Source organism: Dama dama, chromosome 16, assembly GCF_033118175.1.
Source record: "Dama dama isolate Ldn47 chromosome 16, ASM3311817v1, whole genome shotgun sequence".
Lineage (NCBI taxonomy): Eukaryota > Metazoa > Chordata > Mammalia > Artiodactyla > Cervidae > Dama > Dama dama.
The window spans coordinates 26,430,167-26,455,022 of NC_083696.1; the positions used below are offsets into that span (position 1 = coordinate 26,430,167).

Consider the following 24,856-nt stretch of genomic DNA (forward strand, 5'->3'; position numbering starts at 1 on the left):
CAAGATGTCTGGAAGCAAGCGTAAAAGCAGTAGCAATATAGCTGGCACTACTGTGCTTTTTAAGGCACTGTACTGTAAGATTAAAAATATGGTATTTATTTTTTGTGTTTGTTTGTTATGTATTATTTGTGTGAAAAGTAATACAAACCTATCATAGTGTAGTACTATATAGCCAGTTGTGTTAGTTAGGTACCTAGGCTAACTTCATTGGACTTAACAAACCTGCTCTCAGAACAGAGCTTGTTCATATACAGGGGCCTTACTATAGTCTACAAAACCTATGAAATGCAAGGAAGGGCAGGATGACCTCTACACTCTGACAATCTTATTTTCATGCTTATTTTAGTTCTGATTATAAAAGTAACCTTATGTTCCTAGAAAACAAGCTGAAAAGTACAGATAAGTATGAAAGCAACAGGAAAAAAAAAACACTCTCAACCCTCTTAACATTTTCTTCCAGCATGTCTTCTGTTTTAATTGATTCATACCAACTAACATCCTATATAGATGATATAGCATCTTGTTTTATTTTCCTACTTAATATTATAGCATAAATGTTTTCCCATATCATTAAAATCTTGTCATAAACATCACTGTTTGTGACTGGATAATTTCCTATTGTGAGTACATTATAATTTATTTAATCATCTTTTCAATCTAATAAGAGTCTAGAATCCTTGATATATTAAATGAATATTCAAAATGTCTCTTTATATATTTTTAAACCTGTTCCGGTGAATTTTTAGTAGATATTCCAGATAAATGGCATGTTCTCTTTAAAAATCAAAAGCAGGTTCTGGAGCATTTATTCCAGCAGTTTCTAAGGAAACCAATTGTATGCAGATATAGAGCAAAAAGAAGCTCTGGGAATTACAGCCTTCCATCTGGATAAAACCCTCAGAGACTCACAAGGTGGCTGGAAAGACAAATTTGACCTGAGAGCAAATGCAATCCAAGGTCATATCAACAGAAATAACACTCGAGGCCCGGGGAGGTGAGGTGCCTGTCCTCAGCCCCTAACATATCCCTTGGAGGGTGTTTAGGGGTAGGGCCTGGGATGGAGGTCTGTGCCGTGACCCTCCAAGTGACAGTACAGATGAAGGGTGTGCTCTGGTTGTAGTGTGGCTACATCTGGATGGAGGACTCACTGGTGTGCTTCTATCCTGCTGGAACATTCTAGTATCTGTCCTTTGCTTTTTTTTTTGGTCTGTGTGTGTATGTGTGTGTTCATGTGTTTACCATAGAGGACAAGAAAAGCAAAGATCAGGATATGGAAACTTGGATGGGCTCCAGTGGGCCCTTGCTCCAGACTCTCAGAATGCACAAACACAAGGTGTGGGGCCTGGAGCAGACATGTGCTGCGGCCCTCTGAGATAAGCATCTTATGATGCACCTTTTGATGGACCTATCCCGCAGGGGACCAGGCCATGAGGCTAGGATGGTACAAGCTGGGCCTCAAGGGACACTTTAACAGCACAGCCAGCATAGCCAGTGGGCAGTGAGCATGATGAAAGGACACTGGCTGCGCTTGACCACATCCAGCCTAAGTTAGGGGCCTCACCTGGCTCCTGGAACAGGCCCTGCGGATGAGATGAGGCACGCAAAGACCCCAGATCTCACTGTACAGGGGCACCAGGGCCCTCTGTCCATCCGACACTGACGATGCCAGCAAGCTGGGCCATGTCCATAGCTCCGCCCCACAGACTGGACACTTCCGGAAAGGCCTTGAAGATTCTCCGGCCAAGCGACTGGTAAGAGTGGCAGGCTGCCAATCGCTGCCGGGTGACTTCGCCAAGAGCCTTTTCCTTCACTAACTCGCAATGCGTGCAGATCACGGTGAACAGGCCAGCACTGCGAGGTGACTGTGCGCTCCCAGAGGAGCGAGCCCCTGGTACAACGGGGTGCTGTGACCGTGAGCTATCATCCAGACCCGCAGCCCCAGCACAGGGACCATCTGTACACAGACTCCCCTGAGAGTTTAAAAATGAACTGAATCCTGGAATCCCAGAGTGTCAGCAGGGAAGTAGCAAGGCCACAACCAGGCCCAGCTCTGCCATCCCTCAGGCCTCTAGTGACCAGCTCTGGGGTGGCAGGAGGTGTCAAAGACAGGCTGGATCCTGATCCACGGTTCCAACAAGGAACCTCGGGGAGCTGGCCAGGCCTCCTAGGTGATAGAGGCTCTGCGGACAGGGCAAAAGGGCAGGCAGAAAGGGGAGGCTCCAGCAGGATAACCCAGAGGTGGGCACGCCTCTACCAGGACAGCATCAGGCCGCCTCCTACTGACCCCAGAACCTCAAGGCCAGTTGGTCACAGCCTCCCACTGCAGATAGGCAGCCTGACCACAAGGCGAATAGGGGCTCACAGTCGTCACTCACTGAATCACGAGGATACATGGCTTCCAGCACTCAAACGTGCTTCTCAGCACCGGTGGCAGGGGGCCTTCCCAAGGGCAGAACCAACCAAGAGAGTTCCAGCCCATCTGTGGGAAACGCCCCAGGGTCTGGAAAGAGCACCAGGCTAAGAGAGGACACAGATTGATGGCAGCCTCCATTTTTCATTTGCAAAAGAGCGCCCTGGACCAAATGCTCCCTGGGACACCCCCACTCGCACATCCTACTCCAGTGGAGTGTCTGGAGGGCAGGAGGCATTGAAGTGTCTGGATGGTGGTAACACTGGTCCCTAAGGCAGAACACAGGGATGGGGAGGGACCACTCTCTCAGTCAGCTTTTCAGAGAGGAGGTGCAAAAGACCACTCTAATTACATCTTTCTTTTCCAAAGAGTAGTTTGAAATCTAATAAAACAAAACAAGTCTGAGATCTAGAAGAAACTGTGAAAGGGAAGCAGCACCATGATCCTAAATGGCAGCTCTTGTGATCAGGACCACGTGGAATACACCCCACGTCTGTGCCGCATGGGGCTGCTGAGTGATGCCCAGCTCTCTCACAGGATCACAGACAGCCCCAAGAGCAGTTAGAGTCCCCATGTTGGGGCTGGGGTCCCAGGCTTAGGGGTATGTGAAGGTGCCACAAGGAAGTCACACAAGCCAGAGACATGGCTCCTCAAAGGTACACAAACTCTGGAGGGTCTTCAGTGTCAGGATCAGAGGACAAAGGGATCTGAGAGGCCACGACAAGGCATGCAAAGCCTCCAGTAAACCTGGTTCTGTGGGGAGGACGAGGAGTTGGGAGTGTATGGCAATGGAACAATGTGAACTCCTGCTCTGTGACCAGGGTAGGGCAGTGATGTGAGATGCTAACAGTCAGGGAAACTAAGCCAGGGTATGCACAAACTCGACCAAGGCTGCAAATTTTCTACAAACCTAAAACAAGTCTAAAATAAAAGTTGATAAAGAATTAAAAGCAAATGAGGCTGACCTCACAATAAGATTCAAAAGGAAAGGAGAGGTGGGGGGGTGGGGGCTTCCCTGGTGGCTCAATGGTAAAGAATCCACCTGCCAGTGAAGGAGACATGGGTTTGATCCCTGATCCAGGAAAAACTCACATGCCACAGAGCAACTAAGCCTATGCACCACAACTATTAAGCCTGTGTTCTAGAGCCCGGGATCCAAAACAACTAAAGTCCGCACTCCCTAGAGCCTGTGTTCCGCAGTAAGAGAAACCACCGTGATGAGAAATAGTTCATTGAAAGCAGTGAGTAGCCCCTGCTCGCTGCAACTAGAGAAAAGCCTATGGAGCAACAAAGACCTAGCACAGCAAAATAAATAAGTAAAATTATTTTAAAAAGGAAGGGAGAGGCAGTATTTAGCAAACAAGTGAGCTTTCACCCTCTGCCAGTCCTAGAGGTTTGCAGGGGCTCAGAGTACTACTGGGGCAGGAGGAGGGAGAGCATGGGAGTGACACCCCCATCCCACCCTGCCCTGACCCAACAGAAGAAGGCTGCCTCTCATTTTACTTCTCAGATTCAACCTGCTCTTGTTGTCTTTATTAGAAAGCATCAGGGCCATTTCCAAAATCCTACAATTGCAGGGCGAAAAGAATTTAAAAGTGAGTTAATAACTAGACAACTACAAACTGAAATAATAATATATAAAAACTGTACTCTAAAACCACAGTGAGATAAACAATTTTTCACCTTCTAGACAGAGTTGACAAAAAAAAAAAATCAAAAAGTTCAGAAAATGCGTTGCCAGTGTGTAGAGAAATCTGTACAACCTATCTGGCAATTTTAAAACCTATAATGCAGTCCCCTTCAACTCAGCAGCCTTATATCTTGGGATTTATCCAACAGATAAAGTTGTACATGTGACCACATAACTGTATGTACCAGGATGCTCCCTGCGCAAAACTGTAGTTGCTACAGATGAGAAGCAAGCTTAACGCCAACCAGGACCAAGGAGTCAGGAAAATGCATCCTTGAGCGCAGATGGCACAACGGAGGCCTCTGTGAGAACCCTATCCCAGGCAGAACCGTGCCCGCAGCATGTGCCTATGTGCCTGTGTGCCTGAGGAAAGGGAGCGGGCTGCGCCACACAAATGCTGTATAAACAGAAATCTCCCTGGAGCTTTTCCTAAAGAGCTGCAATCGAGTTGGTTCTGGAGAGAAGATAACTTTTCACTACTGATTCCTTCACACTCCTTTTTAAAAAGTCATGTCCTAGTGTTCCACTTGCAATTTGTTCAAATAACTATTTTTAAGTGAATAAATGCAGTTATTCCTATCACAATAAACATAAAAAAAGAAAAGGGGTCAGAAGCTCCATTTTCCACCCAACAAAAGTGAATATGTTTCTTCAGATGTTCAGTCACCTCTTCGCCTCCACCAGGGACAACTATCCCCTGAAGGACATCAGCCTATGCCTGGAGGCACTTTTGCTGTCACAGATGAGGGGCGGGTGCTCCTGGATTAGTAGGCAAAGGCCAAGGTTGCTCCACATCCCGCAGAGCAAAGAACTTTCTGGTCTCAGTGTTCACAGAGCCCAGGTGGAGAGATCCTGCTCTAACGTGCATGGTGTATTTCCCCAGACATGTCCAGTCTGGGGCCGATTTCAATTATCAAAAAGTTTTTTCTCAAATTGAATGCAAATCTGTCTGCCTCTTTCTCCAAGCTTCAATCCAGCACCTGGTTTTTTCACAGCCCTGAGGTTGGGACGGCTGCTCTGCAGAAGGATCACGCAGGGCTGCACCTCCGGATCTCGGCTGCTGAGCGTTGGGAGGAGCAGAGCCACATGTTGATCCCACCAACACCCACCTTCTATTCCAGAGGGTCACACTGTCTGTGGAGGAAAGGAAAGGAACCACGTGCCCTGGGGAGCTGGAGAAGGGTACCGGATGGGCAGGACTGGGACATGGCGTGGAGGGTCTGGGAAAGCACGGCTTTTGAGGCAGAACCTAGGGAAAAGGTCTTCAGAGCCCTAGTCCCACACCTAGCCGTGGCCCCGTGAAGTGAGGGGGTATAATACAACATGGCCCCAGGACTCACAAAGATGCCCCACCCTCCCTTAGTGAGTTACTCCCAGGTTCACCTGTCCACCTCCACTTCTGGAGCCAGGGACTGAAATGCAAATACCTGATGCTTACACACTGGGCAGGGAGCAGGGGTTCTGGCAGACAGGGGCCCAGGATTCTGAGAGGGATGCTGGAGAGGCCCAGGGGCAGTACCAGGATAGGACGGGGGTCGGCTACATAAGTACCCAAACTGGGATCAAAAGGTCACCATGACAACAAGGTATCATGAGGACCACAAGACCAGACAGCAGCTAAGACTTTAACCCTCCAACAGCACGGGGGAAGTAGTGCCTGCCAGACTTTGAATGTGCCAAGGGGAAGGCAGGGTGGCAAAGCCACACATGCCACTTATCAGCCAGCAACCCAGGCCGGCTGCTGGCCCTCTCCAAGCCAAATTCTCCTAAGCAGACCCAAGTGTAGTGCCCTCAGGGAGCTGCTGAAAAGAACAAGGGAATGACAGAAAGTATCTTTTGCTGGGAGCAATGAGGCAAGAAACACCCATCCACCGCCCCCAGGTACCCCCTTTTTTATGAGCAATAGCTCCAAAACAGCTGGGAGATTAGCCATAGTCTCTTTCCAGGAAAGAGACTCCACAAGTACCAACAAAGGCAACTAACCCTGGAGTTTTGCAAATGGCAGCAGAAGGATGTTTAGTGAGAACCCATCCCAGCTCTGATGCACACCCGCTGTGTTGCTTCACAGGATGCTGTGGGATCTCCCTCCCCACAGAGTCCAGGCTGTCCTCCTAGGGAGCTCACTGCACACCTCCCTGGGCCTTTTCATCTGGAAGGCAGAGTGGACCAGGCCGCAGTTTCTTGATTGTCCCAGGATGCCGAGTCATATTGCACAGGGCCCCAGGCCTCAGCCTCTTCTGCAGGAGATGGGGGCTGAACCCCTAAATCTGTGTCATCCCTCCAGGTGACAGCAAGTCAGCCCAGGAGGGTGGTGAGACGGAGCCTGGGCAGGGAAGGGCCTATGTGCCCCCACTGTTCCCAGAAAGCACTTTCTCACTCCCCTTCCAGCCCAACTTCGCTGGGATTCACATCCAGACTCTGATCTGGGGGCATTTCTTCAGGGTTGGATAAAATGAGAGGCAAAGTCACAAAGTTACAAAAAGATTTTCAAGTATCAGAGTCCATGCAGTTGGGCTGATCATGCATCAGTCTGGGATTACCAGCCCAAGTCTGTCTGTCCCAGTGGTAGGCATCTATGAGCTCAGACCTGGCCCCAGGGCAGTCTCCAAGGCCTGTCCAGCCACTCACACTTATCCAGTACCATGGGACCTGTGCCCAGCCCATGCTGTGTAGAGCACAAGAAACGAGTTCCATCCTGCATTTCTATGTGAAGCAAAAAACGGCACCCTACTGGAGAGACCCAGACCCAGATACACCCAGCCAGAGACTGTGCCCAAAGTTTCCTGGGCAAGTAAGTGGCCTGCCCCAGCATAAGGCTCAGGGATGCACTACCATCCCAGGAGCTTATTCACTGCCCTCATGCCCTGCTCAGTCCAAGGCGCAGTGCTGACCCAACCCGCAGGTTCACAACCGCTGGGAACTCTCGCCTTCTGGGGTCCTGGGCACTGAATCCTGTCATTAACATCAATGAAGGGTCATTGGCAGAGGGAGCTGCTGTTGTCCCAGCCTATCATGTTGTAGTGCTGACCTCAGAGAGCTGATCTTTCTAGCCTCAGCTTGCTCGCCTCAGAAAAGCCCACCACCAAGCACTCAGAGGCAGTGGGAAGGTCAGCAAGGCCACATACACTACATGCCCAGCAGCGAGCCCTGACTACTCAGCTGCAGCTTCCTCAACGGTCACCATAAAGGATGTAGAGACCTGCACGGCAATCCCCAGACAACACAAGAAGCACCCCCACCACATGTGTATGAAAAGTGCCTAACCCAGGATGTAACAGAGGGAAGGCTCAATGAACACTTAAGATTAAAAAGGAAAGTAGCATGCCTCCCAGGGTATGCAGACACTCTGGACACAAGACATCCAAAGGCGTGCAGCTGAGTGTGTGAATACCTCAGCACCTGCACCCCAAGCATGTCTGGTTCAGGAAATTTCACTGCCACATGTTAAAAGCTGATTTTTTTTTTTAAATAAAAATGGGTAAGAGCACTAGCAATGAACAATACAAAAAAAAAAAAGATATTACAAAAACAATCCTCCTTACAGTTGCATCCAAGAGGATGGGGTACCTAGGAATAAACTCAATCAAGAAATTTCAAACTTGTACACTGAAAACTACAAAACATTGCTGAAAGCAATCAGGGAATACATGAATCTAAATAAATGGAAAGACACCCCATGCTCATACATCAGAAGATGTAATACTAAAATGTCAGTACTACCCAGAGTGATCTACAGATTCAATGCAATCCCTGTCAAAATTCCAAAAGCCCTTTATGCAGAAATGGAGAAGCTAATTCTCAAATTCATATGGAATTTGCAAGGAGTTCCAAAAATTCAAGAAATCTTTTTAAAAAGAACGAGGTTGGAAGTCTCACACTTCCAACTTACTACAAAGCTACAGTAACCAAAACAATGTGGTACTAGCCTGAGGATAGACATATAGACCATGGAATGGAATAGAGTACAGAATTAAATCCTCGTGTATATGGTCAAATGATTTTCAGCAAGGATACCAAGACTTTCAATAGGGAAAAAAATAGTCTTTTCAACAAATGGTTCTGGGACAACTGGACATCCACATGCAAACAAATGATGTTGGATCCATATTTCAAATCATATATAAAAATTAACTGAAAATGAATCAAAAACTAAATATAAGAACTAAACTGTAAAACTCTTACAAGAAATCAAAGGGGTAAATCTTCATGACCTCCAGATCTGGCAATGGATTCTTAGATATAACACCAAAAGCATAAGCAACAGGAAAAAAAGGCAAATTAGACTTCATCAAAATTAAAAACATTTGTACATCAATGGGCATTAACACAGAAGTGAAAAGACAACCCATAGAATGGAAAAACATGTGCAAATTTTGTATCTGATAAGGGTCTATTGTCCAGAATATATAAAGAACTCTTAAAATTAAAAAAAAAAAAAAAAATTTCAAATGGGCAACCTGTTTCAACAGACATTTCTCCAAAGAAGATATGTAAATGGACAAATGCATGAGAACATATTCAACATCATCAGCCATTATGGAAATGCAAAATGAAATCATAATGAGATACCACCTCTCACCCACTAGGACGCCCATAATTTTAAAAATGGAAAACAATGTGTTGGTAAGGATGAAGAGAAATCAGAGTGCTCCCACATTGATGGTAAGAATGTTAAAATGGTGCAGCTGCTATAGAAAAACAGTTTGCTGGTTACTCAAAAAGTTAAACATAGAATGATCATATGACCCAGCAATTCCCTAAATAATTGAAAACAAGTCTTCAAACAAATATTTTCACACAAATGTTCACAGCAGCACTACTGACAATAGCCATTGGTGGAAAAAGCCCAAATAACCATAAACAGATGGATGTATATACAAACTGTGGTATATCCTTACACTGGAGTATTATTCAGCCATAAAAAATCAAAGAAGTTCTGATACACACCACAATGTGGATGATCCTAAAAATACATTATGCTAAGTGAAAGAAGACAGACACAGAAGGCTACATACAGTATGATTCCATTTATACGAAATGTCCAGAATAGATAAATCCACAGGGGCAGAAAACAGATGGGTGGTTGTCCAAGACTGACGGGAGGAGGAATGGGGAAGTTGTCGAATGGGTTTTCTTTTGAGGTGATAAAAATGTTCACAACCTAGACAGAGGTGACAGCTGTGAAATATCCTCAATGTATTAAATGCTATTAACTGTGCACTATAAAATGGTTAATTTCACGGCATGTGAATTTCACCCTAATTTTTTAAAAAAGGATGAGAGGCTCGTTTCTCCATTTGCCTGGACAAACACCACAAGGACCTTCAGTTCTTATGCTGAGAGGCAAAGCCAGTCACCGGCTGGAATTCTAACTATGTTTTTCCACAGATGACCCAAAACTTTGGGGGGAAGTGAAGAGACCCTGTGTCCTAAAGCACAGGGCCAAGACCCATTCCAAAGAGCGCCGTTAGCCTCACCACCGAGCCCAAAAGCTGAGAAGTGAGACAGACAGTAGGGGATGAAGCTGGAGTGAGACGTGGAGGCAAGGTGCAGAGATGGAGACGCAGCTCTAAGTGGGGGGCCAGGGGGATGCTGGGGACACCTGAGACACCAAGGGTGCTGCAGAGAGCCCAGCTTCCCTACCTGCCACTGGATGTGGCCTTTCTGCTGAGATGTCTCTACCCACATTGCATTTTCAAAACCGTGGGCAGGTATGGAGTTTTCAACATACTTGAGCCAGAATATGCCAAATGCCACTTCTGCCCCCACCCCTGGCAAAGATGCATACACCAGCTGTGGGTGAGGAGACAAGGGCCCTCTCCCTCTACTATAAGTGGGAGGCCAAGGTGGCCCGTCCGGCTCACCACCATCCAATAAAAAAGGATGACTGGGAACTGATTCTGACACCGTAAAAGCCAGACAGAGTGTGAGCCCTGCAGTGCTACTAGTCACATCAGTCACTTAGAAGTCAACTGACAGCTTTGCTTTACCCACACCAGAATCTTAGCAGTTAAGATTCTTCTAGCATACTTTGTTGTGGAACATTATTTTCTGGCCAACACTCCCTCCCAACAGCAAAACTTCTCATTATTTTGGAAAAAGGCCCTCCACATGGCCAAGTGCCATGATCACAGAGGTGAGGGGACAGAACTACAGATGGTACCAGAGAGGGGCAGGGTCCACTTCAAGTATCCCAAACTTTGCCCAAACTCAGGCCATATGTAGCCGCACCTAAGCCCAAGAGGCCCCAAACAAACATAGGCTGCAGTGCAGAGGCTCACATCAAGCATGCTTCCAGGCCAATATTTTCAATAAAAGCAAACATGCAAACATTCTGGTGATTACCATGAGCTCCAAGTAGCTTCCTTTGAGATTCATCTCATTTGGAAAGGATCGATGGACAGGGGATATCTGTTCTGCCCTCTATAATTTGGCAGGACATTCCCCCAACCTCTTCTGGAATTTCTTAAGCTCATTCAGTGAGAATTCTTCATTTTCAAATGACAAATCATTATTCCTAACCACGTCAAACATGCCACAACTCAGTCGCCATGTGAAGGGCACTTCCCACTGTATTAAGGGATCTCACATTGGAAGATTTAATTGCCAGCTCTGCTCTCCCAGATCGCAACACTGAGGCCTGAGCCCTGGCAGGCCCTTCTTTCTCTCCAAGTGCACATAGTTCGCTGGCCAACAGAGCTAGCCACCATCCCACTCTATGGTACTGAGCAGCCATGAGGGCCAAGGACCCAGGAAGAGGATCTGCCCTAAAAAGCTGAAAGCTGGTGAAACACATGGCAAAAGCCCACAGAGGCCAACCAGTCCTGGGAAGGATGGGCACAGCGATAGGACCCTGGCGAGGAGGGCACGTGCAGTCCAGAGGGCAGAACAAACACACAGGAATCAGAGGGGATCTACATCAGGCAGGTCTTGCCAGCCCACCTTTGAGTACTTGTAGAATTCAACCCCTTCCCCCACCCCAGTCCTCACCCCCAGGTCCTGCCTGTCACCTCTCACCTGGGCAGGGGCTCCTGTTCCTGTCCTCTTCCCCAGCTGTGCGCACAGCATCCAGAGGGGCCCTGTCAAGTCCTCAGTCCCCTCCTACTGCTCTGCTCAGCGCCCCAGAGGGGTTCCCGTCTCCAGCCACACCTGCGGGCTGTCCCTGATGCAGCCTCCCTGCCCCTGCAGTGCTCCCTCAGGCTCTGAAACACTCCCCAGGCTGGGATGGAACTCCCAGCCTACAAGTTTGACTCCCACAGAAGAACACCTGTAAGGGGCAAGGGGATCTGCCTTGTTACCCCAGGAAACCACAAAACTAGCACTGCACCCCACACAGAACATGCACCCCATAGTACTTGATGAGGAATAAATGGAACTTCCGCCTCTAAAGGACTGGCACAGCACCTCAGCTTTCAAACTCTTTAAAATCAATTTTACTGATTATGCTTCCCAAAACCCTTCAAGCTCAACACAACAGGAGCTTAAAGAGGGTCAGGAAGCTTCAGGATCTCTGATATTTCAACAGAAGCATTTCTATATTCCACAGAGACGCTTCACATCAAGATGGTAAGAAGGTGAGATGCCCAGGTCACTCCCTTAGAGCTATTGGTCTACAGTCAGATGCCTTGCCAAAGGCAGGGATGGAGGGACACACAGGGTCTGGCAGGAGGCAGAGCATGAGAAGCCCCCCACTGCTTGGCCTAACTGGCTTTGTGACACCCTAATTGAGGAGGAAGGTTCCCAATGCCTGAGCACTGCCATATCTGCTCAGACACATAAGACAGCTCTAAGGACACCCAGCCACAAAATCCATCCCTTCCTAGTCAAAGTCAATTTCCAGGTGACACTGCAGTGAGTGCAAGGAAGGCAGATTGGGTTGACAAGTTATCCTAGCCCCAGGAGTGACCAGTTATGGTCAAGACAGGGTGGAACATGAGCTCCTGCCTTCCTGGCTGCCCAAGTACCAGCTCAGTCCAGCAGCAAGACTGCTGCAGAGAATGCCAGAAGGGGTAGTCAGGGTTCTACAGGCTTCCTGCCATGATGGACACATCCTGGGAGCAGGTTCTTCCCCTATAGAAGGAGACTGCCCCAACCATGATCTCAGCCAGCACTGCTGCTAGAGTCCTACGGCCACTGGGAGTGAAAGTAACTTCAGAGACTCCCTTCCAATCCATCCAAAGTGGGGTTCATTGTAGGGATGTGAAGGGTCACAGGTGGAACAAGAGGGAGCCTGTTACTTTCACAGTTATGTTTATTTTTACAAGTACTGTCTACAGCAAGTTATACTAATGTTCTATTTCAGGGAATGATACGAAGTTTCCTTGGAACAGAAAGATTCAGGAGAGTAAGGAGACACCAGAGTGAAATGCAATGTGGGGTCCTGGAACTAAATAAATCTGTCCAAGGCCTGAAGTTTGGTTAGCAGTGCAGCCCCAGTGTTTCTGCCTGTTTCTATGCTTGCAACATAATTTGATAAGATGTTAACTTCAGGGGAGGCAGGGTGTGGGGGTATAGGGAAATTGTACCTTTTTTTGTAACTCTTCAAATTCTCTCAAGATAAAAAGTTACAAAGTATTCAAACTTTTAGAAAGTGAGTTGAGATGTTGGATATGAAGTGAACAACAGTACAGATGGTCCATGGATCTGCAAAGAGTAGCGGGTCATCCATCCAGGAATATCTGGAGATTTGGAAACATTGTGGATCATGTCACACACCTTTCTGTCACAGTGGAGAAGGGTCATGACAAGAGAGGTGGGAGGTTTGCCCAAGGGTGTGAGGGCCGCATATAGCCTTGCCCAGCCTCGCCAACAATGGTCCCAAACTCTGACCCGGTGTTCTCCCATCCCAGCACCTCCCTGCCACTCAGGAGACTAAGGACTACAGGAGGTGTTCTGGCCCCTCAGGGTTCACTCACTTCTGTAAGCAACCCTTCATTACACAGAGAAGATGTGCCCCACGGCACGAGGGAAGCACAGCCCCTTTCAGACCGTAGGGTGACCCCACATAGGTGGAAATGAATCTGTGCTGATCAAACGATCTGTGTGTATATCAGATTAAATCAAAGATGTCACATGAGAAATAAGAAATAAAGAGATAAGACTTCCCCAAAACATCCCCTCTGAGGTGTCAGGGCGCATCTTTCTCCCTGTCTCCACCTATGCCAACCCAGTAAATGCCACCATCCCCTCAGGCCGGCCCTCAGCCCCTTTCCCTGGCTTGCTCTCATACCCCCTCCACTCCTCCCACTCACTACACCCCTTCTCAAAGTCCAGCTCAGAACTGGCTTTTGCCTGCCCAACTCAAAGGAGGGAAGCCAGGCAAGGGTCCTCCCAGGCCCTCACACTCCTCCAGCCTGGGCACCTTGGGCAGGCGTGCAGGCCCTGGGTAGGGGTGGGGGAGGAGGGAGAGGTCCCACCACTTTCAGGGCATTCCAGGCCAGCTTCTCAGCATCTCTGGACCTGAGGAGCCATGAATGATCATATGGCAGCTCTCACCCTTGATCCAGACATGAGCTCAGAGGATGCCAACTGGTGGGTGTGCATAGCAGCACTGTTCTGGGCAGAGCCCGGTGCTCAGACTCCACCCTCCACGGCTCTGCAGGGTCTCCACAGTCCTGGGAAGGCAGCCCAGGAGCCCCACAATTTCAGTGGGAGCTCCTATCCCATGGAGTCTCACCCCTCCTCACTGGAGTCCCTGTCACGGGCACTGAGCTGGGACTCAGGCTTGGCACTGACCAACCTCAGCAAGCCCTGTCACATCTGGCTGCCTAGCCCCCACACATGCAAACTGTCAGAAGTAGATAACACAACCTACCTTTAAGGGCCACTCGCCCATCCACAGTTAAAACCGGGGTGGGGGGCGGGGGGGATGGGACTCGCCTCTCTGGAAGTTGAAGGACCAGCTACCAGCACACACGCAGTCTCTTGCCCCCAGCCCTGCTCCGGCTGGGTCCAAGACTGGAGCCTAGGAGGGCACACTACCCTGGCCAGCCTCTGGCGGTTCCGCTGAGGCCCAAACACTAGAGAACCTGTTGGAGCAGTTTGGGCACCAGGATCACCTCCTCTTCCTCCTCCGCCACTTACTTCTGGGTGGGAAGGGGCCTCTGGCTTTTGAAAACTCGGCACAGGGCCAGGTCATGGTCACGGGCAAAGGCCAAGCTTCACCTCCCCCCACCCCATCTTCCTCTGAGAGCAGAAGGTCAAGTCAAAACCAGGGTGGGCCTGTGTCTGGAACACAGAGGAGGGGAACGGGGAAACGTGACGGCCAAAGAGGAGGCGGCAAAGCCACAACACCCACATAGACCCACCATTCTGTCACCCACACTCCTGCCGGGGATGTGCAGGCCGACCGAGTCCAGGAGCCCCGCTGGGGCCGGGCAGGGGTCCCTGCCTCCCGGACAAGGTGCCGGAGCTCCGGGCTGCGGCGGACGGTGGGCGCGCCGCCGCCACCTGGCCGGGCCCCACGTCCGTCCCAGCCCCGCCGGCGTCCGAGCCCGCCACTCGCGCGTCTCCCGGGCCCGCGCGGGGAAAGTTCCTGCAACTTCGCGGGGGAGGCGCCGGGCCTGGGCCTCGGGAGCCCGGCCTCCGCGGGCCCGCTGTCAGGCGGTCCGGCCTGCTCGGCGCCCCAACTTCCCGGCCCGGCCCCCGCCCGCCGCCCCCCGCGGACCCGCTTTGTGCGCGGCGGCGGTGAGGGGCGCCCGCCCGGCCCCGGCCCCCGGCCCCCGCCCCGGGCACAAAAGGGCGCGCGGCCGGCGGGAGGCGGCGGGCGGGGGCCTGCAGGGCGCTCACCGGACCGGGCCGGGGCCGGGGGGCCGGGGGCCCGGGGGCCGAGGATCGGGGCCGGAGCCGGGGCCGGGGCCGGGCGGCTGCGCTCTCACCTGCCGTGGAACCAGTCCTTGCAGGCGTCGCACTCGATCATGAAGCGGGTAACGTCGTAGGGGAGCCGGCAGACGCAGTACACGGGCACCGTCGCCATGTTCGCGCGCCGCCCGCCCGCCCCTCGGCCCGCGCTGCGCTCCCGGGTCGGGCCAGGCGGGCCGGGCCGGGCGGGGGCCGGGGCCGGGGCCGGGGCCGGAGCCGGGGCCGGGGACGGGGCCGGGGGCGCACGACAGCCCGCGCGCACCCGGCCGGCGCGTCCACACAAAGCGGGGCGCGCGGTGCAGGGCCGCGCCGGGAGCCGCCCGCCGGCCCGCGGGGCGCAGGGCGCGAGTGTGCGCGGGGAGCGGGCCGCGCGCGGGACACAAAAGGGAATGGACGCGCGGGGGCGGCGGGCGGGGAGCCGCGGCCCCACCGAAGGGACCCCCGGCCGCCGAGCGGCCTCTACGTCAGCGCCCCGGGTGGCGCCGCCTCCGCCCGCCAGCCAGGGCCGCCGCTCCCGCCGCGGGAAGGCGGGCCGGGGACCGCGGGGAAGGCGGGCCGGGGTACCCCTCTGCCGGGGGAGAAAGTGGTCCGGGGGAACCGTGCTGGGGGAGAAGAGGGACCAGAAGACCCTGCCAGGAGAAGGTGGGTCGGGGGACCTGCAGGGTGAGATGGTGGGCTGGGGAGACCCTGCCAAGGGAGAGAGTGGGCAAGGAGACCCCTGAAGGGGAGAAGGGGAGCTGGAAGACCGTCACCTGGAAGAAGGTGGGTCAAGGGATTCCCGGGTTAGAAGGTGGACTGAGGATACAAGGGGAAAGCAGGTCTGGGAGACCCCTGAGTGTGGGGTGAGACCCTAGAGGAGGAGAAGGAAAACGTCCTTCCTGGTTAAGAAGGCAGAGGAGCTACTACTTGACTCTTAAGTTTCTTCTGATAAGCAGCAGAGCAGGGGGGCAGCTTGGGGGTTGTTCCTCCTGTTCCCTCCTCCCTCCTGCCTTCCCAACTGAGTTTCTGGCTGGAATACAACTTCCCTTTCTCCCTTATTCCTGGCTGGGGACTGCCCTCCCTCCTTCACAAGATCTGTGGACTTCCCTTGATGCTGAGCCCGCAGAGGAGGACATAGTTCAAAGGTTCCAGAAGCACGCCGGCAAGGGTCAGCTCTGTGAAGAGGAAGAGGTTACCTGGAATTTGAGCTGCCCAGGAGCCCTGGTGGGACTTCCCAGGCCTGGGAGACCTAACGTGCCGGAAGGACAGTAGGCCCCAGGCCTCCTGTCTGTGTCCCAAACTGCTGAGTTCTGCTCGTGGCAACAAGGATATAGGAGGATGAGAAACAAGAATATAGGAGGAGAGGGCTGCCATGTTGCTCTGGGCTAGTGGTCATCCCACCTCACCTATGAGTGTCAGGGTCTTTGGGGGGGTGGGGGGTGAGGGGTTCAGGCCCTGGCTCTGAGGAATCTTTTCCCAAGGCATTCTATAGCAGACTCTCCCCTGCCTGCTACCCAGCTGCTGCATACTTTGCCCATCTGAGATCATCTCAGGATGCTAGAGCAGAGCTGGCTCCTGATTCAAAGTAAGGAACCTGTCTGTGCTCCCTCACTCTCTTGGTCTTCCCCATCTTCCCTGTATGGTGCTAGGAGATGCTGGCCACCACAAGCACAGAATTCCAGATTTTGGGCAGGAAACCCGGTCCAGCTCACTTCACAGAAGCATCCCTGACAGGTACCCGACCAAGGCCTACAGCTCCTAAGGGTCACTTGCTCCACTTGTAGGCAGCTCAGTTGAAGCCCTCTCTCCTGTTGAGTCAAAATCTGCCTTCACATTGTTGCCCACCTTCCCTCTACAGGTGACCCCTCAACTGCAGCCTGAGCAATGCCCAGAGCTGGGCCTTAGCTGGGAGGGACTAGGTGACAGTGGGGAAAAGAAGCTGGAGAAAGGGGAAGTGAGGAGAAAGGAATTATCTCTATCCCCCCACCCCCCCCCCCCCCACACACACACACATACACACTCTTAGACATTGGTGAGCTGCCCAGGATCTGGACTACCTTCCTATCTGAATTCCAGCTGTTATCCTCCCTTCCAGAATCCTTCCTTCTGATCCTTCTGATGACGGCCTGGATGGCCCTGGAAAGAGAGTAACTATTAAGCATGGCCCACAATTAACACCCTGATGTGAATTGGTGCAAGTAAACAGTGCTCAGCCTGTAGATCAAAGTCTGCGAGGAGGCCCAAAGAGCCTGGCCTGGGCACTGCTGAGTTACCTTCTCCCGTGTCAGTACTGAATGGGCTTCCCTGGTGGTTCAAATGGTAAAGAATCTGCCTGCAATGCAGGAGACCTAGGTTTAATTCCTGGGCCAGGAAGATGCCCTGGAGAAGGGAATGGCTACCCACTCCAGCACTGTTGCCTGGAGAATCCCATGGACAGAGGAGCCTGGTGGGCTACAGTCCATGGGGTCACAAAGAGTCAGACACGACTGAGGGATGAACAGTTTCACTACTTTCCACTTTTCATGGCAGTACTGAAGCACTTAAATCAGCAATATCCCCATCCCTCCACTTGTCATCTGTTGGAGCCAGAAACTTCTAGAGACCAACTTGACTGTGGTCCAGGGTAAGCCATTCTGACTGTGGGCAGTCCTCATCTCTGACACTTCCATTTCCTACTTTACAAATAATGATAATAGATACCCAGCATTTATCAAATGCTTACCAGGTACAGTGCACTGCGTTTAGTTCTTCAGACATGGACCAGAACTCACCCAGCTGCTTGTAAAGCACTTAGCATATCCCCTGGGTAGTGATTATTACAAACTCAGCACTCACATTGACACCTTAGGTGTTACTGCTGCCACTTTAGAGATAGGTATATAAACAGGTGTTGTAGAGAGGTACAGGGCTTCCGTGGTGGCCAAGGTAACGAATCTGCCTGCAATGCAGGAGACAGGGGTTTGATTCTTGGATTGGGAAGATCCCCTGGAGGAGAAAATGGCAACCCACTCCCATATGCTTGCCTGGAAAATCCTACGGACAGAGGAGCCTGGCGGGCTACAGTCCATGGGGTCGCAAAGAGTCAGACACGACCGAGCAACTAATAGATGTGGTAGAGTATTGATGCCATTTTCTGAAAGTGAAAACTGAGGCTCAGAGCAGTTGAATGGAGAAAGTCAGCTGACTAGTGAGAGGAAGGAGCAAGCCAGGAACCCAGACTTCTCCAGGGCCTGAGCCTGCACTGCCACCCCTTGGTCGCCTCCAAGGGCACCCCAAGCACATGCCGTAGGCATGGGAGCCCATCCTCCACCCCAGGTCATTCACTGCAGACCTCTGGGGTGGCTCTGGCCACCCCACCCCACCCATCTCCACCCCCTGCCCTCAAGGACTCCCCTGTCTACATCCATGACCTCTTGTATCTGGAAGTGTCTTTTGAGATACTTTCCTAATACTCAAAGCACTTCCAAGGCTGCCTGCCAATTACAGACTAAAATGTCTCAATATGGGTCCCAGACTCTTCCTCTCTTTGGAAGAGACTTTCTCCCTATGACTTCTCTCTTATCCTCTCTCAGAAAGCCTGCCTTATCTTTGTGCCCTCCCTCTCTGTCATTTATTTCCATATATATTGATGTCAACATATATTGAACACCTGCTATGTCCTGAGCAGTGTTGTAGCCACAGAGCACTTAGCAGCCCCAAGTGCTGTGACGCTCATATGGTTGTTAAGGGAGACGGCAACACATGTAGTGGGCTGAGCATCATAGCGCCCTATGGAAACTGGCACAGGGTCAGGGCTGGGCAGAGGTGGAGAGCTTCTGAGGTGACCTGAAAGCAGAGGCCTAGAAGTGGTGAGTCGGGGAAGGAAAACAAAGGGAACGTACATGGAAAGACCTAGAAAAAAAATGGGGGGTGGCCTTGGTACTCTTCCACCCTAAGATCAGTGGCCCTCCATGTGGTCTGCCCCTTGCCTCAACACCCATTTGCCCAAGTTTGCCCCATTCCTCGTGGCACATCACCCGTGAGTCTGTGCAAGCGTCTGAGACCTCACCACTCACCCCTGGCATACTGTAGGGGTGAGGGGGTGGGCTGCCAAACTGCATGGCCCACGCACTGCCCCTCCACCCTGGCGCTCTGGTGAAGCATGACTGCAGTGCTGCATACTCTGCAGAAAGCGTCTGAGGACACGACGTGCTTCAGTCACCTTATTACCCAGTCGAAAAGCAGCCTCTTCCAGTATGTTTATTCATTCACCCACTACTCAACAAAATGTACACAGGCAGGTGCAGGATTTCCCATTGTGGTAATGTACATGGCATAAAATTTACCATTTTAACCATTTTTCAGTGTACAGCTCTGTTGCATTAAGTGTACTTACAATATTGTGCAGCCATCAAGCATATCCATCTCTACAACTACTCTCATCTTTCCAAACTGAAATTCTGACCCTAACTCCCCAATACCTCTTACCTCCAGCCCCTGGTAACTACCAATCTACTTTCTGTCTTTATGAATTTGATTGCTCTAGGGACCTCAATATGTGGCGTCATATATTATTTATCCTTTTGTGATGCTTATTTCACTGAGCAGAATGTCCTCAAAGTTTATCCATGGTGTAGCATGTGTCAGAATTTCCTTACTTTTTAAGACTTTAAGATACTTCATTGTATGGATGTGCCACATTTGCTTTATTTGCTCACTGTTGTTAGACACAGGTTGTCCCCGCCATTTGGCTAAGAGCACGGGTGTACAAATATCTGCTCAAGTCCCTGCTTTCACTTCTGTTGTGTGTATACCCAGAAGTGAAATTGCTGAATCATGTGGTAATTCTATTTTTAACTTTTTAAGGAACCACCATACTGTTTTTCATAGCAGCTACAGCATTTTCAATTTCCACCAACAGTGCACAAGGGTTCTAATTTCTCCACATCTTCATCAACACATTATTTCTGGTTTGGGTTTTGTTTGTTTGTTTCTATTTTTTGTAGCCATCCTAATGTGTGGGAAGTGGTGTCTCATTGTGTTTCTTTTTTTTTTTTTTTGAAGTACATTTTTTTCTATTTTGATTGATTTCTCAATATATAGTCCAATATAATACCAATTTTTAATGGCAAAAATTTAGTTCCACTGAAACTCCATGATCACTGTGGCCTTGATTTGCATTTCCCTAATGATTAGTGATATTGAGCATCTTTTGTGTTTTTAGTGGCTATCTATATATATTCTTTGGAAAATGTCTAGTCTAATCCTTTCCTCATTTTTGATTTGAGTTGGTTGCTTTTTGCTAAGTTGCAGATTTTTTAATATATTCTGGATATTAATTGCCTATCAGATATATGATTTGCAATTATCTTCTCCCATCCTGTGCACTTTAAGTTTTTAATTTTGATGAAGCCCAATTCATCTATTTTTTGTTTTGTTGCCTGTGCATTTGATGTCATATCCAAGAAATCTTTGCTGAATTCAATATCATGAAGCTTTCCTCCATATGTTTTCATCTAAGAGTGTTGTAATTTTACACGGATGGACCTTGAAAGAATTATCCTTAGTAAAATAGGTCAGAGAAAGACAAACACTGTATGTTATTACTCACATATGCAATCTAAAAAATAAACTAAGAATATAAAAAAGAAAAAAAGTGTTGTAGTTCTTAAGTTTAGGACTTTGGTCCATTTTCAATTAATTTTTGTATAGGATGTGTGAAGTAAGGGTTCATCTTAGTTCTTTCATACGTGAATATCCAGTTTTCCCAGCACCATTTGTTGAAAGAACTGTCCTTTCCCCACTGAATGGTCATCATACCCTTGACAAAAATCATTTGACCATTTGGACCAGGGTTTATTTCTGGGTTCTCTATTGTATTTCATTGGTTTGTGTATCTTTATGCCAGTACCACATTATTTTGATTACTATGACTCTGTAGTAAGCTTTGAAATTTGGTAGGATGAGACCTCCAACTTGGCTTTTCTTTTTCAAGCTTGTATCTTTTCTGGGCCCCATGCAATTCCATATTAATTTGAGGATTGTGTGTTAGTCACTCAGTTTTGTCCAACTCTTTGTGATCCCATGGATTGTAGCCTGCCTGCCTTCTCTGTCCATGGGATTCTCTCGGCAAGAATACTGGAGTGGATTGCCATTTTCTTCTCCAGAGGACCTTCCCAACCCAGAGATTGACCCAGGTCTCCTACATTGCAGGCAGATTCTCTACCATCTGAGCCATGAGGATTGGCCTCTCCTTTCTGCACAAGGGCTATTGTAATTTTGACAAGGATTGCATTGAATCCGTAGAACACTTGGATAGTATTGACATCTTAACAACAGTATGTCTTCTGATCCATGAACATGGGATGTCTTTTTAAATTGCTTTCAGCAATGTTTTATCATTTTCAGTGTATAAATGTTTTGTCTCCTTGGCTCAGTTTATTTCTAGGTATTTTATTTGTTGGATGCTATTTTAAGTGGAGTTGTGTTTCTAATTTCCTTTTTGGATTGTGCATTCTTAGTATATGGAAACAAACTGATTTTTGTTATTGATTCAGTATGTTCTATGTTTGCTGAGTTTGTTTTTTAGTTCTGTTATTTGTAGAGTCCTCAGAGTTCTTAAATATTGATGATTTTATGTAAGATCATGTTATCTATGAAGAGAAATAATTTTACATCTTCCTTTCTAATTTGAATGCCTTTTCTTTCTTTCTTTCATTTTATTTATTTATTTATTTATTTTGCCCAATTACTCTGGCTAAACTTCCAATAGCACATTGAATAGAAGTGATGAAAGTGGACATCTTTCTCTTGTTCCTGATCTCAGGGGGAAAGTGTTTTGTTTTTTTTTTTAGCTTTTAGTCTTTCACCATTGAGTAGGTGAAAGTATGAGTATGATGTTTGGTTTGGGCTTTTCATATATGGCCTTTACTATATTGAAGAAGTTTCTTTCTATTCTTAGTCTGTAGATTTTTTGTTGTTGTTGTTGTTTATTTTTTGTTTGTTTGTTTTGTGTCAAATGCTTTTTCCTGGCAACAATTGAGATGATCATATGGTTGTTTTTCTCCCCTTCATTCTGTTAATGTGGTCTGTATTACACTGATTTTTTAGAATTGAGTTTAAGGATATTGAACCATCCTTACATCCCAGGAATAAATCCCATTTGGTTAGGGTGTTTGATCCTTTGAATATGCTGTTGAGTTGGGTTTCCTAGTAGTTTGTTGAGGATTCTGCATCCTCAACATATGTTTATAAAGGATATTGTTTTGTAGTCTTCTCGCAGAATCTTTATTTGGCTTTTGTCAAGGTAATCCTGGCTTCATAGAAAGGACTAGGAAATATTCCCTCCTCTTTAGTTTTTGGGAAGACTTTAGGAAGGATTGGTGTTAATTTTTCTTTAAATGCATGATAGAATTCAGTGAAGCTAAATTATGAGTTTTTCTTTACATCTAGTCAGATGTTCTATTTTTCCATGATTCAATTTGGGTAGGCTGTGTGTTTCTAGGAATTTGTTCATTTAATCTAGATTATCCAATGTGTAGGCACACAACTAGTGCATATGTTATAGTAATGGACAAGGCATACACCATTCCTACCTCATATGCCAGAGCAGGAAACAGACAACTAATAGCTGTCATGGGAGAGATGTCAGAAAGGAGATACTAATTCAAGGTTGGGTGTGTGCTTTTGTTAGTGGACGAGTTCATGTGATGAATGCAAAGAAAGTTCTAAGAGCAGGCTCTTCTTGGATTACCTGGACCTCAGTGAGCTAAACCAGAAGCAGTTGAAATGAACAGTAAGCCATGGGAACTTCAGAAGCCTTCTGGGTTTTTCTGATAGGTATGAAAGTGTGCCTTTTCATACTGTTCATGGGGCTCTCAGATATGCAGAAGATACCATCCTTATGGCAGAAAGTGAAGAGGAACTAAAAAGCCTCTTGATGAAAGTGAAAGAGAAGAGTGAAAAAGTTGGCTTAAAGCTCAACATTCAGAAAACTAAGGTCATGGCATCTGGTCCCATCACTTCATGGCAAATAGATGGGGAAACAGTGGAAACAGTGACAGACTTTATCTTTGGGGGCTCCAAAATCACTGCAGATGGTGACTGCAGCCATGAAATTAAAAGACACTTACTCTTTGGAAGGAAAGTTGTGACCAACATAGACAGCATATAATAAAGCAGAGGCATTACTTTGCCCACAAAGGTCTGTCTAGTCAAGGCTATGGTTTTTCCAGTAGTCATGTGTAGATGTGAGAGTTGGACTATAAAGAAAGCTGAACGCCGAAGAATTGATTGGAGAAGACTCTTGAGAGTCCCTTGGACAGCAAGGAGATCCAACCAGTCCATCCTAAAGGAAGTCAGTCCTGAGTGTTCATTGGAAGGACTTATGTTGAAGCTGAAACGCCAATACTTTGGCCACCTGATGTGAAGAGCTGACTCATTGGAAAAGACCCTGATGCTGGGGAAGATTGAAGGCAGGACGAGAGGGGATGACAGAGGATGGGATGGTTGGATGGCATCACCAACTCAATGGACATGAGTCTGGATAAACTCTGAGAGTTGGTGATGGACAGGAAAGCCTGGTATGCTGCAGTCCCTGGGGTCGCAAAGAGTTGGACGCAACTGAGTAACTGAACTGAACTGATGAAAGACTGGCCTTCTTTTTGTCCATCTCTAGGATGGCCCAGTGATGTTTGGAAGTTATGAGTTTGTAGATCAAGGTCCCTCAGCTGGATGACCATATAATTTACTATCCAAAAACGTGCTGGTAATAAAACACCAGAACAGGGAAAAACAAGGCTATTCTGGTCAAACTGGGATAAGGTGGCCCTCCTATAGCCCACTGTTGGGTTAGTCAGGTCTGCAGGAATGGACATGCAAAAATGCCAAGAGGTGATGTGAACAGGTCTGGCTAGGTCTATCATGGGTGCTAGTGCCTGCCAGGCACAGCAGGCTAAGGCCAGCCAGGATACCCACCCTGAAGCAGCTCAAGCTCTCCTGGGTAATTCCCACCTGGCTTCCACATCTTCCCTCAGAGGGATACCCTCCTCCATCATGGTCAAGTTCCTACTTTCCTCTGCATTTTCCTTCATAGAGTGTATTATCATTGCTATTGCATTTTCACATGGGTTTAATTTTGCATTGCATTTCCACATGACTGTCCACTCAGAGGAAGTGAACCAGTATGGACAGGTCTCTGTTCTACTCATGGCTGAGCTTCCAAGCAGCCAGGGGACCAACAGATGGATAAAGAGTCCAGTGGAGAGCCAGGAATCTCTCTAAGCAAGAAAGACCTAAGATCTTCAGCCTGAAATTAGCCTCTGCCTGCCTGAGAGGCAGGGCCATAGTTCTTGCAGGTTCATTCCAAGTGGAACCATTTGCACTCAGCTCTGACTGGGCCATTTCTGGTCACTGTTCTGGGTGTCAAGAAAAAAGAAACACATGCATCCAGAGCTAAGTCACACCCAGCTAAGGGTCTGGGATGGTGGTGTTCCCCCCACCGCCCCCCCCCCCCCCCCCATGATTTCAGAGACCCTTGGACAGAACACAGTTTGCAACTTACCAGGACAGCAGCATGCAGAGTATATCAAGCTTCCTGGGGCTTCCTTGTCAAGGTACTACATTGAGTGACTTAGGACCACTGAAATGTGTTGTCTCAGGGTTCCAGAGGCCAGAAGTCTGGGATCAAGGTGCCAACAAGGCCATGCTGCCTCTGAAGACCCCAGGAAGTGTCTGTTCTAGGCTTCTCTCCAGCTTCTGGTAGTTTCTTGGCTTGTGGTAGCATTAGTCCAGTCTTCATATCATCATTTTCTTTGTGGGTGTCTGTTTCTGTCCAAATTTCCCCTTTTTATAGAGACAACAGATTTGTTGGGTTAGGGCCCAACCCACTCCAGGATGACATCATCCTAACCTAACTAATTACATTTACAACAACCCTA

The 24,856-nt window shown here is 48.8% G+C and overlaps 1 protein-coding gene across 5 annotated transcripts in view; it reads right to left on the reverse strand.

Moving 5' to 3' along the window:
• The window catches only part of PHF2 (PHD finger protein 2), a 91,913-nt gene extending 67,404 nt beyond the window's left edge, over positions 1 to 24,509 (reverse strand). For 4 of the 5 annotated variants that reach the window (XM_061163604.1, XM_061163602.1, XM_061163600.1 and 1 more), the window contains exon 1: positions 14,978 to 15,126. In XM_061163604.1, the coding sequence (XP_061019587.1) occupies positions 14,978 to 15,075 (98 nt within the window). In that variant the 5' untranslated portion in view covers positions 15,076 to 15,126. Of the gene's footprint in view, positions 1 to 14,977; positions 15,127 to 24,480 lie in introns of those variants that run through there. The other variant, XM_061163601.1, reaches the window with a different exon arrangement.
• Between the last annotated feature and the right edge of the window lie 347 nt (positions 24,510 to 24,856).